This window comes from Trachypithecus francoisi, unplaced genomic scaffold, assembly GCF_009764315.1.
Source record: "Trachypithecus francoisi isolate TF-2019V2 unplaced genomic scaffold, Tfra_2.0 Lachesis_group8, whole genome shotgun sequence".
Lineage (NCBI taxonomy): Eukaryota > Metazoa > Chordata > Mammalia > Primates > Cercopithecidae > Trachypithecus > Trachypithecus francoisi.
The window spans coordinates 66,147,483-66,160,880 of record NW_022681473.1 but is presented as its reverse complement, the minus strand read 5'-3'; the positions used below and the strand labels follow the sequence as shown (position 1 = coordinate 66,160,880).

Below are 13,398 nucleotides of genomic sequence, written 5' to 3'. Positions count from 1 at the left end.
TGGGTTGGATATGAAGCACCCAGCTTGTGGAGGCAGGCAGATAGAATTGGGTCTGAATCCTGACCGAGCCCCTGGCTTGCTGTGTGTTCTTGGGGAAAGTACTGCATCTCTCTGAGCCTTGAGCTAATTACCTGTAAAATGAGGATGATAATCCCCATTTCACAGAGCTATTATGAGAAATAATTAGCCACTCAACAAAGTTCTGTCTTCCCTCTTTCCCTTCTTGAATTTGCCCCTTCCGGCCTGACCAGGGTGTCTCGCTCCTTCTGGCAGTCCCTGGAATGGTTTTCCCTGACTCAGTTGTGAGTGGCCTCAGGCACTGTGGCCTCTCCTTTCCCTCAGACCATGGACTCCCAGGGCTTCTGGAAGCAGGTGGAGTCCCTTGTGGCCGGTGCCACTTCTCTGGTCTTCTCTGCAGGTCCCAGCCCCACCTTGGGAGCTGCTGCTTCAAACCGTGTGATCTGTATTTTTCCTCACTTTAGCAATTATCACACTCCAGCTAACTGTGGCATCTTCACACTCTGAACACTAATAAATATTTATGAGAAGGAAGCTGGATGCGGTGACTCACGCCTGTAATCCCAGCATTTTGGGAGGCTGGAAGTGGGTGGATCACTTGAGGTCAGGAGTTTGAGACCAGCCTGACCAACATGGTGAAACCCCGTCTCTACTAAAAACACAAAAATTAGCCTGGCCTGGTGGTGCACGCCTGTAATCCTAGCTACAGGGGAGGCTGAGGCACGAGAATCACTTGAACCAGGGGGATGGAGGTTGCAGTGAGCTGAGATCACGCCACTGCACTCCAGCCTGGGCAACAGAGCGAGACTCCATCTCAAAAAAATAAAAATGAATAAATAAATAAATACATATTTATGAGGAGGAGAAAAGCCCAGTCTCCCAGGGGAGGTGGGGCGGGATGTGCCAGGCTTCTTAGCAAGCCATGCTCACACCCATCAGTGGTTCCTGCCAGCCCAGAAGTGAGAGGTGGGGGTGGGCAGGGCCAGGGCTATGAAGGCAGCGCAGAGCCACCACCCACTCGCCGTCTCTTCCGGAAGGAGGCAGGAGTGGCTGTCCCTGTGCCGTGGTGGGCCTCACTGTCCTGCCCACCCTGGTGCCTGCTGGGCCCTGTGCTCCTGGGGGAGGACTGGGTGGCAGGAAGCCCTCTCAGCCTCATGTGTGCCTACCCTACCCCTCTGTCCATGGCTGTTTTAGCCTCTCTTATTTCATCTTTTATTTTCACCCGTCCAGGGTCTGTGTCCCTATCCTCCTCTCTCTTCCCCAACCCCTTCTCTTATCTCGGGGTCTCTGTCTCTATCTTTCAATTTTCTTCTCTCCCTCCCAACAATTACTTTTTTTTTTTTTTTTTTTTTTTTTTTTTTTTTTTTTTTGAGACGGAGTCTCGCTCTGTCGCCCGGGTGGGAGTGCAGTGGCCGGATCTCAGCTCACTGCAAGCTCTGCCTCCCGGGTTTACGCCATTCTCCTGCCTCAGCCTCCCGAGTAGCTGGGACTACAGGCGCCCACCACCTCGCCCGGCTAGATTTTTCTATTTTTTTTTAGTAGAGATGGGGTTTCACTGTGTTAGCCAGGATGGTCTCGATCTCCTGACCTCGTGATCCACCCGTCTCGGCCTCCCAAAGTGCTGGGATTACAGGCTTGAGCCACCGCACCCGGCCACCAACAATTACTTTGAGAGATCCTGGAGCTAGCTGTTGGCGGCTAGGGAAGGGGGTCTCAGGCTCCAAGACCCAGCTTGTGGGAGAGGGCAGGAGGAGATATGGAAGGCAAGTGCATTCCACTTTTTGGGAGTCATGGACTACATCTCGACCTGATTCCTTGTCCAGAACTCTGCTGGGTGACCATGACTTATTCTCTGCCTTTCCTGGGCTTCAGTTTCTGTTAAGTAAGGTGATTGATTTCTTCATTCATTCATTCCTTCACCTGTTCAACTATTGATTGAGTGTTTGCTACCTGCCATTCATCATTTTTTGTTTGTTTGTTTTTGTTTTGAGACTGAGTCTTATTCTGTTGCCCAGGCTGGAGTGCAGTGGCACGATCTTGGCTCACTGCAACCTCTGTCTTCTGGGTTCAAGCAATTCTCCTACCTCAGCCTCCCAAGTAGCTGGGATTACAGGTGCCCGCCACCACGTCAGCTAATTTTTGCATTTTTAGTAGAGACGGGGTTTCACCACATTCATCAGGCACGGTCTTGAACTCCTGACTTCCTCGGCCTCCCAAAATGCTGGGATTACAGGCATGAGCCACTGTGCCTAGAGGCATCATTTATTAAACAATGATTGCAGTGCCATTCTGGGTGCTTGGGATAGATGCATCTATGGATAAGAGAAACAAAGATCCTTGCCCTCGTGGAGTGACATGTTAGCAGAGTAGACACATAATAAACAAGTGAAATATGTATACGTTCGAAAGTGTTAAGTGTTGGCTGGGCGCGGTGGCTCACACGTGTAATCTCAGCACTTTGGGAAGTCGAGGTGGGCAGATCGCTTGAGTCCGGGGGTTCGAGACCAGCCTGAGCAATATGGTGAAACCCCATCTCTACCAAAAAACAAAACAAAACAAGAAAACAAAAAATAAGGGGGGAGGGGGGAGGGATTGCATTGGGGAGTTATACATGATATAAATGATGAATTGATGGGTGCTGACGAGTTGATGGGTGCAGCACACCGACATGGCACAAATATACATATGTAACAAACCTGCACGTTATGCACATGTACCCTAGAACTTAAAGTATAATAAAAAAAAAAAAAAAAGAAAACAAAAAATAAAAATTAGCCCAGGGTGGTGGCGTGTGCCTGTGGTCCCAGTGACTTGAGAGGCTGAGCAGGGAAGATCATTTGAGCCTGGGAGGCAGAGGTTGAAGCAGTGAGCAGAAATCACACCACTGCACTCCAGCCTGGGTGACAGAGTGAAACCTTGTCTCAAAAAAGAAAGTGATGAGTACTATGGAAAAAGAAGAAGTAGAGCAAGAGAGGGACTTCAGGCCCAGGGACACAGTGGGGTTGAGCATGCAGATGTCTCAGGGAGAGCCTCTGAACTGTCCCTGAGGTAGGAATCGCCCTGGTGTGCTCGAGGACCAGCCAGGGGCAGATGTGGCTGGAGATGGGTGAGGGAGAGTAGTAGGAGGTGACACCAGGAGGTGAGAGTAGATCACACAGACCTTACAACATGCCAGGCTTTTCCTTGCTTAAGCTCAGAAAATTTGCACTTGGAGACTCCCGCAGCCTGCCCTGCAAAGACCTGACTGCAAGGGGGCTGTTGCGTAGCCCAGGAGAGCTCTAATGGCTATCGTGGAGGCTTACCAGTGGAGATGGTAAGAGCAGATTACATGGGCACTGTTCGGATCTCAAGCTTGCATGGTGCCTGTCAGTCACTCCAGCCCTGGTCCCCGGTCCTGCCTCAAGGTGGCCCACAGGAACTTGCTCCTGGGCAGGATACGTGAACCCTGGCCTGACCTCTCTTTCTCTCCACAGAGTGTTCAAGAAGGCCAGTCCGAATGGAAAGGTGAGTCTGTAACAGCTGCGCCCAGCGCCTCCCTGACCTCACACTCTGGTCATTTTCTCTTGGGAAGCAGAGGAAATGGCATGTCCCCTGAAGTGCACACCTCTGTGAGAGGGGGCAGGTGCTGCTCCCTGTCTTAGGGGTGACACAGCTCTGTCTTTTGGAGCTATCAGTTGAAGGGGGAAGGACACACTCAGGAAACTTTCTGAGTGGGGAAGCACAGCTCCCCGAGCTCTGGTGTGGAGAGACGGCCTGTCATAGAGAGACTTCAGTAAGTGTGTGACAGTGGAGGACAAGCCAATCAGTAAGCGCCGAGGGCCCTGGGGGAGTGAGTCCCCTGCTGTGAGAGGACGCTGGTGTCACCTCCTTAGCCAGGGCAGCTCCCAGGGCCTGGCTCTCTTGCTTTCTCCCTGCAGGGCCAGACGCCATCCTGCTTCCCCCTCAGTTCAGCAGGTAGACATTTTTGACACCATTCCACACCAGGTCTGGGCTGAGCCGGCGGGGACAGGAGCAGGGTGTACTGAGATGAATAAGGCACAGCCTGTGCCTCTCACAGCCAGATGACAGAGGCAGACACCGAAATCCATCATTTCAGCATGAAGTGGCAGGTGGAGATATGGGGCCATAGGGGCTGCAGGACCCAGCCTGGTGGGCAGTGGCAGCTTCTAGGAGGGATGCATTTCCAGCAAGGCAAGGTGAAAACGGCGTTGTAGACAGGACACAAAAGCATAGGGACTGTGGGAATCTCAAGCAGCTGAGTTCAGAGTGCCAAGAGGGAGGCTGAGGCTGAGAGGCTGCAGGGCTGGTCACGGGAACCCTGTGGCTTGGCTTACGAGCTGGCCTGGGTTGGCAGATAGCACCACATGTGCTTCCACATCTCTCTTCTGTGCCCACAGCAGATAACGTCAGTCACCATCGCCCTTTCCTGCTGCACCAGGGTTTCATCTTAGATTCCTTCTTAGCCCAGAGTCCCAGACAGCTCCCTGCCCCCTCTCCCCGCCAGTAGATCTGAGTTGACACTTGGAATGAAACCCATTTGTTATCCTTATTTTTGGACACTGAGGAACCATTAATGGGTTTCAGGCGGCAGTAGCATGGTTAGATTTGAATTTTAGGGCCAGGTGCGGTGGCTCACACCTATAATCCCAGCACTTTGAGAGGCCAAGGTGGGTGGATCACTTGAGGTCAGGAGTTTGAAACCCTGTCTCTACTAAAAATACAAAAATTAGCCAGGCGTGGTGGTGCATGCCTGTAGTTCCACCTATTTGGGAGATTGAGGTGTGAGGATCACTTGAACCCAGGAGGCAGAGGTTGTAGTGAGCTGAGATTGCACCACTGCACTCCAGCCTGGGTGACAGAGCGAGACTCCATCTCAAAAAAAAAAAAAAAAAAAAAAGATTTGCATTTTAGGATGTCTAGTCTAGCTGAAGAGGAGAGCAGGCTCTCAGCGAGTGAGCAGCAAGGGGCTGGTGTGGCAGTCTAGGCAGGAGTGGCTGCGGGGATGGAAAGGAATGGACGTGAGAAATAATGATGGCGGTTGAGTCATGAGGATTGAAGGGTTGTTGAGCAACAGACACATCAGGGTGACACTCTGGATCTGGTTTAGCCGCTGGAATTCTGTCTCGGAGTTTTTCCCTCCTGGCCGGCTACTGAGTGGGGCATGAGTCCCCGACCCCTTAGTGCTTCAGAAGGCAAGTCGTCACACACAGAACTGCTAACTGTGTGAGGCGGTGCGTTTGTTCATTAGCTGGAGGTTGCCTTTCCACAACATATATCTATTTTAAAACATTGTGTTGTGCATGATAAATAACATATACTTTCTTTTTTTTTTTTTTTTTTGAGACGGAGTCTCGCTCTGTCACCCAGGCTGGAGTGCAGTGGCCAGATCTCAGCTCACTGCAAGCTCCGCCTCCTGGGTTCACGCCATTCTCCTGCCTCAGCCTCCCGAGTAGCTGGGACTACAGGCGCCGCCACCTCGCCCGGCTAGTTTTTTGTATTTTTTTAGTAGAGACGGGGTTTCACTGTGTTAGCCAGGATGGTCTCGATCTCCTGACCTCATGATCCGCCCATCTCGGCCTCCCAAAGTGCTGGGATTACAGGCTTGAGGCACTGCGCCCAGCTTAACATATACTTTCAAGTCAATTTTAAAAATTAATTAGGCTGGGCGCGGTGGCTCAAGCCTGTAATCCCAGCACCTTGGGAGGCTGAGGCAGGCTGATCACCTGAGGTCAGGAGTTTGAGACCAGCCTGACGAACATAGTGAAACCCCGTCTCTACTAAAAATGCAAAAATTAGCCGCACGTGGTGGTGCACGCCTATAATCCCAGCTACTCAGGAGGCTGAGGCAGGAGAATCACCTGAACCCGGGAGGCGGAGGTTGCAGTGATCTGAGATCGCGCCATCGCACTCTAGGCCGGGCAACAAGAGCAAAATTCCATCTCGATAAAAAAAAAATTAATTAAGAGAAAGAAAACGAGTCCTCGTATCAGTGGATCCCTGCCTGGCTACATGGGAGGAGGAGCAACTGAAGAACACAGTATGGCCCTCGTTCAGAGTCTCTGAGGGCTCAGTGCTCCTGCCTGCCTGGGGGCTCTCACCCTGTGAGATGCCCACACTCCCACTTACTCGGCTTCTCTGCCGCTGCTGCTCCACCGGCAGTGGTGCTTGGCATGAGGATCTCTCCGGGCCTCAGTGTCCTCATCTGTAACACAGGAACAATAATGACTTCTTCATAGGGTTTTGGGAAGAAGAGATGCTTTTAAGATTTTACAAGGGTTTGTGAATCTTGGTATTAGGGATGGGGTGAAGGCCCAAGTCCAGTTAGGATTTTCATAAGGGTTAGGGATGGGTCTGGAGTTTCAGAGGCTGCTCTCAGGGTTTCCTCCAGGGCAGGGTCCTGTGTCCTCCGGGCCTGCAGCTGCTAACGCCCCCTATGCCTCTCCTCCCCAGCTCACCGTCTACCTGGGAAAGCGGGATTTTGTGGACCACATCGACCTCGTGGACCCCGTGGGTGAGTCCCTGGAGGGCGAGAGGAGGGCTGGGGGAAGATGGGGCTGGCCAAACCTCCCAGAAATAGCTCTCAGCTCTCCGGAGGGGCTTGGTGCCAAGAACGGGGGTGGATGGCTTCCTGCTTCAGACAGCAAGCATTTACTGAGCAGCTACTTTCCCACTCAAGTGAGGACTGCAAGAAGAGACTGTGGGAAGGACTGAGGTGAGAATCAGAGAAGGCGTCCTGATGATGGTAAGAAGGGTGAGGGTGATGACGACAGATACCACCACTTACTATAAGGTGTGTCATGTAGCAGACAGTGGGGGTGGCTATGATGACTATCCCTGCTTTATAGACAAGGAGAATGAGGCACAGAGTGGCTCAGTGACTTACTCCAGGTCACAGAGCGAGTAGATAGAGGAGTCCGGTTCAAACCTGGCAGTCTGCAAAACTCTTTGTTCTGCTTCCGTGTGATGGCAAAGAGTAGGAGAGAGAGGGAGAGTCCTTCTTAGAACTTGTGAAATGGAAGCTGTCCTCACGTACATGGCGGTCCTGCTAGAAGCTGGGCTGTGGCTGAAGGCATCTTCCAGGTTCTTATTCAAATTCAGGGTTTTGCAATCTCTGCATGCTTGACATTTTGGACTGGATAATTCTTTGTTGGGGTGGCCTGTCCTGTGTGTTATAGGCTGGATAGCCACATCCCTGGCCTCTACTCATTCGATGCCCAGAGTACCTCATGCTCCAGTTAGGACAACTAAAAATGTCTTTAGGCCGAGTGCGGTGGCTCATGCCTGTAATCCCAGCATTTTGGGAGGCTGAGGCAGGAGGATCACTTGATGTCAGGAGTTCGAGACCATCCTGGCTAATATGATGAAACCCTGTCTCTACTAAAAATACAAAAATTAGCTGGGCGTGATGGTGGGCACCTGTAATTCTTCCACCCCAGCTACTCGGGAAGCTGGGGTGGGAGAATCGCTTGAACCCGGGAGATGAAGGTTGTAGTGAGCTGAGATTGCGCCACTGCACTCCAGCCTGGGCGACAGAGTGAGACTCCATCTCAAAAAAAAAAAAAAGGTCTTTATTCGTTGCCAAAGTGTCTCATTTGGGGGCAGAATCATCCTGATTAAGAATGACTGCTCTCGGGCCGGGCGCGGTGGCTCAAGCCTGTAATCCCAGCACTTTGGGAGGCCGAGACGGGAGGATCACGAGGTCAGGAGATCGAGACCATCCTGGCTAACACGGTGAAACCCCGTCTCTACTAAAAAATACAAAAAAAACTAGCCGGGCGTGGTGGCCGGCGCCTGTAGTCCCAGCTACTCGGGAGGCTGAGGCAGGAGAATGGCGTGAACCCGGGAGGCGGAGCTTGCAGTGAGCTGAGATCCGGCCACTGTACTCCAGCCTGGGTGACAGCGAGACTCCGTCTCAAAAAAAAAAAAAAAGAATGACTGCTCTCATTGGAAGAGACTTGGTCTCATGGTCTCTTCTCATGCCTGTTTGTGAGAGGGAAGCCTAGAATTACTCCTATTTTATAAATGGGCACAGTGAGGTCCAAAGAGGTTCAATGATTTTTGAAAGATGAGCAAGCCAGCTGGGCATGGTGGCTCACGCCTGTAATCCCAGCACTTTGGGAGGCAGATCACCCGAGGTCAGGAGTTTGAGACCAGCCTGGCCCACAGGGTGAAATCCTATCTCTACTAAAAATACAAAAAAAAAAAAAAAAAAAGCAGAGCATGGTGACGCACAACTGTAGTCCCTGCTACTGGGGTGGCTGAGGCGTGAGAATCCTTTGAACCCGGGAGGCAGAGTTGCAGTGAGCCAAGATCATGCCACTACACTCCAGCCTGGGTGACAGAGCAAGACTCTGTCTTAAAAAAAAAAGATGAGCAAATCAAAGTGAGGCCTAGTGTGGCCTCTCCCATCAGTGTCCCTGCGGGCTGTCCTGGGGCCAGGGCAGGAGTGATTTGTGTGGTCCCTGAGCCAAGGGAGCGAGTCCGGCTGCAGACTTCAGCTCACCAGGAGGAAGACCTGAGGACACTGGGCTCCAGGGGCCAGAGGACAGTCAGCAGAGCCCTTCATGGCCTGGAGCAAACACCCCCACTTCTCCCCTCCAGCCCTGCCTAGGATGCTGTTTGGTGTCTTCTGAAGCTCAGTGTCCCTCTGCCATTGGCATCTTCTCCCTGAGCTGGCCCCTCAGAGGCTGGGAGCAGGCATCCCGGTGCTCACCTGTGGCTGCTTCATGTCGTCATTTCTGGTGGCCCTCTGAGGCCAGGGTTATCCGTACCCATTGGTCTACTAAGGACAGCAGCAGAGGCAGCCCAGAGACTGGGAGAGGACAGGGGCAGGAATCTAGCCCCCAACACACGCAGGCACCCTGAGAGCTGTTCAGCAGGTGTTCACAGAGCACCCACTCTGTACCAGGCCCCTTGTGAGCCCTGGGATCCCCGAGCACTCTGGGGCACTGTGCAGAGCTGCTCAGGGACTTACTGTGAGAGATTCTCCTCCCATAGTGACCTTGCCATTTGGCTTGATCTGATCACACCCTCCCTATGCTTACCGGTTCCCCACCAAACCTGCATGCAAGTCCAAGCCCACTGGCCTCACCAACCGGACATTGATGATCCATCCTGGGCCTCCTCTTCCACTGGCAATGGAATGACAATGGGTTAGAGGGTAGGGGGAGAGAGAGGAAAGAAAGGTTTGGCCAGAGATAGACAGGGGATGTCAGCCAAGGGGGTGACCCTGAACCAGTGTTTCTGGCCTCCTGAGGTGCTGAGCAGAGATGTCCTTTGTGTTCAGCTGGACTCTGCTCCCGAGGGCCAGGGCACTGAGGCACCTTCCACAACCTGCAGAGTGCTCTCGAGTGCTCGGCACTGTCTAAGTGCTGTACGCACGTGCACATTCATGTGTATACCCATTCAGTCCTCACGGGAGACCCATGAGGGAGGCACTGCAGATCACAACCCCTGATTCACATGTGGCAAGCCCAAGAAGCTCTGAAAACCTAGCATTGCTTCCAAGTTTAATGCAGAATTCATTTATTGGCAAACCTGACCCCAACTGATGTGAGGCTATATTTAGCCTCTTGGTGAGAATATTTGTGTTTTCCTACGGAGGTATTAATGGCTTTAATAATAGGGTGCAGATCTTGCAGAGGTCATTACAGAATATATGGAACATGTACCATTTTGCCTATTTTATTTTATTTTGAGACAGAGTCTTGCTGTGTTGCCCAGGCTGGAGTGCAGTGGCATGATCTCAGCTCACTGCAGCCTCCGCCTCCCAGGTTCAAGTGATTCTCTTGCTTCAGTCTCCCAAGTAGCTGGGACTACAGGTGCCCACCACCATGCCCGACTAATTTTTGTATTTATAGTAGAGATGAGGTTTCACCATATTGGCCAGGCTGGTCTTGAACTCTGGGCCTCAAGTGATCCACCCGCCTCAGCCTCCCAAAGTGTTGGGATTATGGGCATAAGCCACCATGCCCGGCCCATTTTGCCTCTCTATGCTTCACAATTTCTAAATTCCAAAGTATACTTGGTTCTAGGAGTTTCGGACCTATGTTACTATTCTTACTAACAGATGAAGAAACAGAAATGTCAACTAACCTGCTTAAAGTCACCAGCTGTGTCTGTTAGGCTGGCCTGGGATGGGGGAAAGGTAGAGCATGGTGGAGGTGGGCAGTGCCACCCTCTAGGTGCCGGCCTTTCCATTTTTCTCAGGATAATTTTAGATGGACATATGGTTGAATCTGGGCTTGGGCTGGTGTTTGGGGGCGCAGAGGTTTAGGAGGCCAGGTTGGGAGAGGCTGCTCACTCTCTGTCCTTTCCCCAGATGGTGTGGTCCTGGTGGATCCTGAGTATCTCAAAGAGAGGAGAGGTAGGCTGTGGCCCCCATCCCCAGCCTGTCAAGGGCCTCCTCTTCCCCCTGGACCTCTAGCATAGGATCTCCCTGTCCATCCCCACTGGTTCCCCTGAGAACCTCAACAAATACCCCCACAGATGCCCTTGCCTCCTCCAGCCTGGGACAACCCTGCCCCAAGCCTACTTTGGGAGAAGGTTTCCCCATGCCCTGAGCACTTCACATCAATATGTCATGACTGTGGCAAGGCTGGGGATGCCAGCAGGGCAGGAGTAGGGTCTTCTTTAACAGAACAGAACATTGATACCGGGGCAGTATCAATGTGCACCAGTGTGCAGGAAGACAAGAGTGGGCAACTGAGCTGTGACAAGACCCTTGCCTTCCAGATACCACCCAGCACTTGCCCTGCCCCTACAACTCCCTGCTCCTTCCCCAGGCCCCCTACCCCCACCCAGGCCTGCCAGACTACTCCAGCCCCTGCCATGCCTGTCAGACCATTTCCATACCCCTCCACACATGCCCTGGGGAGAGGTGGGAGGGGGAAGAAGGACAGGGCTTGCTCAGCAGGCAGCCCCCTCCTCCTCCCAGGGGCCAGGCCATGGCATCCTTCCAGGTACTCAATATCAGCCCCTCCTGGTGGAGACAGTACAGCCGTCCCCAAAGAGCTTGGGACAGGCCTGGGGCTTCCAGCGGGGCCTGTCCCAGGGCTGCTGCTGGTACTCTGGGGGGCTCACCTGCTGCTCTCCCAGGCCCCTCCTCAGTGCTCCCTGCTCCCCACAGTCTATGTGACACTGACCTGCGCCTTCCGCTATGGCCGGGAGGACCTGGATGTCCTGGGCCTGACCTTTCGCAAGGACCTGTTTGTGGCCAACGTGCAGTCCTTCCCACCGGCCCCCGAGGACAAGAAGCCCCTGACACGGCTGCAGGAGCGCCTCATCAAGAAGTTGGGCGAGCACGCCTACCCTTTCACCTTTGAGGTCAGGAACTGCCACCCCTGGGGCCCCATGGCAGAAACACCACCTCTAGGAAGCCCTCTGGGGTGGGCATAAGGGGTCGGTGTGGGTCAGCTGCTCCCTGCCACCCATTTCCCAGTGTATGCTGGGACCTGGGGCACTGACACCTATGTTACCTGGTAAGTGTCTCTTCTCCAGCCCCTGCTGGGGTTTGTCACCTGTACCTTTGGGCTACTTAGACCCTTCTGAGGCCAGGTCATTGGTGGGAGAAAGGGGGCGCCAAGGGGCTTCAGAGAAAGCAGGAGCCCTTTGTGGCCTCTGAGTCACTGCAAGGTGTCTCCCGCTCAGATCAGCTCCCCACTTGCCTGGCTTAACCCAGCTCGCAAGAGAGGGATGGCAAGTAGGTGATCTGTCTGCTCCACCACCTTTCAAATCAGAGACTAAGATGCTGGATTTCAAAATCTCAAGTTTCTTAGGCTCTCTGATTCTGAGATTCAGTGTGGTCCCTCCCTTTCTGGGAGGCTGAGAGAGTGGAGAGGGTTATGGAGTCACCTTTTCCACATAGACATGTTAGCTCCCTATGGCTGCTGAAACAAATTGCCACAAACTTGGCAGCAATTAAAACAACACAGATGTATGAGCTTACAGCTCTGGAGGTCAGAAGTCCCAAAACGGGTCTCAGTATGCTACAATGGAGGCACGGCAGGGCTGGCTCCTCTGGAGGCCCTCAGGGAACGTCCACCTTTTCCAGCTTCGCTTTCCTTGGCTCCTGGTGCCTTCCTCCATCGTCAAAGCCAGCAGTGGCTGTTGAGTCTTTTGCACATCCCATCACTCTGGCTCGGACATTTCTGCTTCCACTTCTAAGGACTCTCATAATGATATCAGGCCCACCAAAATCATCCAGGATACTGTCCCCATCTCAAGGCCTTAATTGGATCTGCAAAGCCACTTTTGTCGTTAAGGTCCCAGGTTTGGGGGATCAGGGTGTGGACATCTTTGGGGAACCATTATTCTGCCAACTACGGTAGACATCATAGAAAGATCTATTTAAACCATTGCTGCGAGAACTGGGCTAGGCCAAACTCTTTAGGTAAACAAAACTCAGACACTTGCGGGGCATGGCTTGGCATGGTCTGATGGGGTAGACATGGCCTGTCCCCTGGGGCCCTTGGTCTGGGCTGCAAGACATGAGACAGGACAGTGGTGGATGTGACAGATGGCTTGTTCTGTCTTCTTGACAGATCCCTCCAAACCTTCCATGCTCTGTGACACTGCAGCCAGGGCCCGAAGACACAGGGAAGGTAGGTTACCCCAAGGGGACCATCTCTCTGGCTCCAGGACTCTCAGGTCCCCAGGTCCCTGGCTTTCTCCCTGGGAGGTGCTGGACACACAGAACCACTCTCCCTGTCGAACAGTGTTAGGCTAAGCTGGTCCCACCTTGGACAACCAGTCTCTCTTTAGACAGGGCAGCAGGTATGGGGTCAGCCTCACTCTCCCATTCAGTGATGGGTCCAGAGGCCCTCCTGAGTGGCGTTGGTTGCACAGGACCAAAGTGTTCTGGGGACCTACACCTGGCCTCACGTAACCCCTGGCAACCTTGAATCAAGGTGCGATCATCCCCATATCACAGATGGGGAAACTGAGGCTTGGAGAGACGTGACACCACGAGCTGCAGACCTTTGAGCCCAGCTTCCTCATCTGCAAGATGGAGATGACAGCACATACCTCCTTGTCTTGTTAGAGGGATACCGGAGAAGCCACCCGGGGCCAGGTCTGCACACAGTAGTAGGTGCCCCCAGTCTGCTCAGGTGCCTGTTGCTATTTCTGGGCAGCTGCCTGGATGAGGATGGCCACCCAGACTGAGGCAGGAGTCCAAAGAGCAGAGCCCTGTTTGGATGATTTGGGATGTCCCACGTTAGATGGAGGAGGCAGCACAGCACTGGGGCTGAGCACAAGGGCGTTCCCCCGCTTCTTCCGGACCGAGGAAGGCTGGGCTGTGGGAGCTTGGTGTTCCTGTCCAGTGTCCTCGTTTGTAAAATGAGAGGTGGGCTGGCTGTGTATTGGGGACCCTGCTTCTCC

At 53.2% G+C, this 13,398-nt stretch overlaps 1 protein-coding gene across 9 annotated transcripts in view; it reads left to right on the top strand.

Annotated features, from left to right (window-relative positions):
• ARRB1 (arrestin beta 1) overlaps positions 1-13,398 on the top strand; it is a 98,273-nt gene that overhangs the window by 63,302 nt on the left and 21,573 nt on the right. For all 9 annotated transcript variants that reach the window (XM_033206511.1, XM_033206510.1, XM_033206505.1 and 6 more), the window contains exons 2-6: positions 3,492-3,522; positions 6,469-6,529; positions 10,340-10,384; positions 11,147-11,343; positions 12,561-12,620. In XM_033206511.1, the coding sequence (XP_033062402.1) occupies positions 3,492-3,522; positions 6,469-6,529; positions 10,340-10,384; positions 11,147-11,343; positions 12,561-12,620 (394 nt within the window). The remainder of the gene's footprint in view (positions 1-3,491; positions 3,523-6,468; positions 6,530-10,339; positions 10,385-11,146; positions 11,344-12,560; positions 12,621-13,398) is intronic.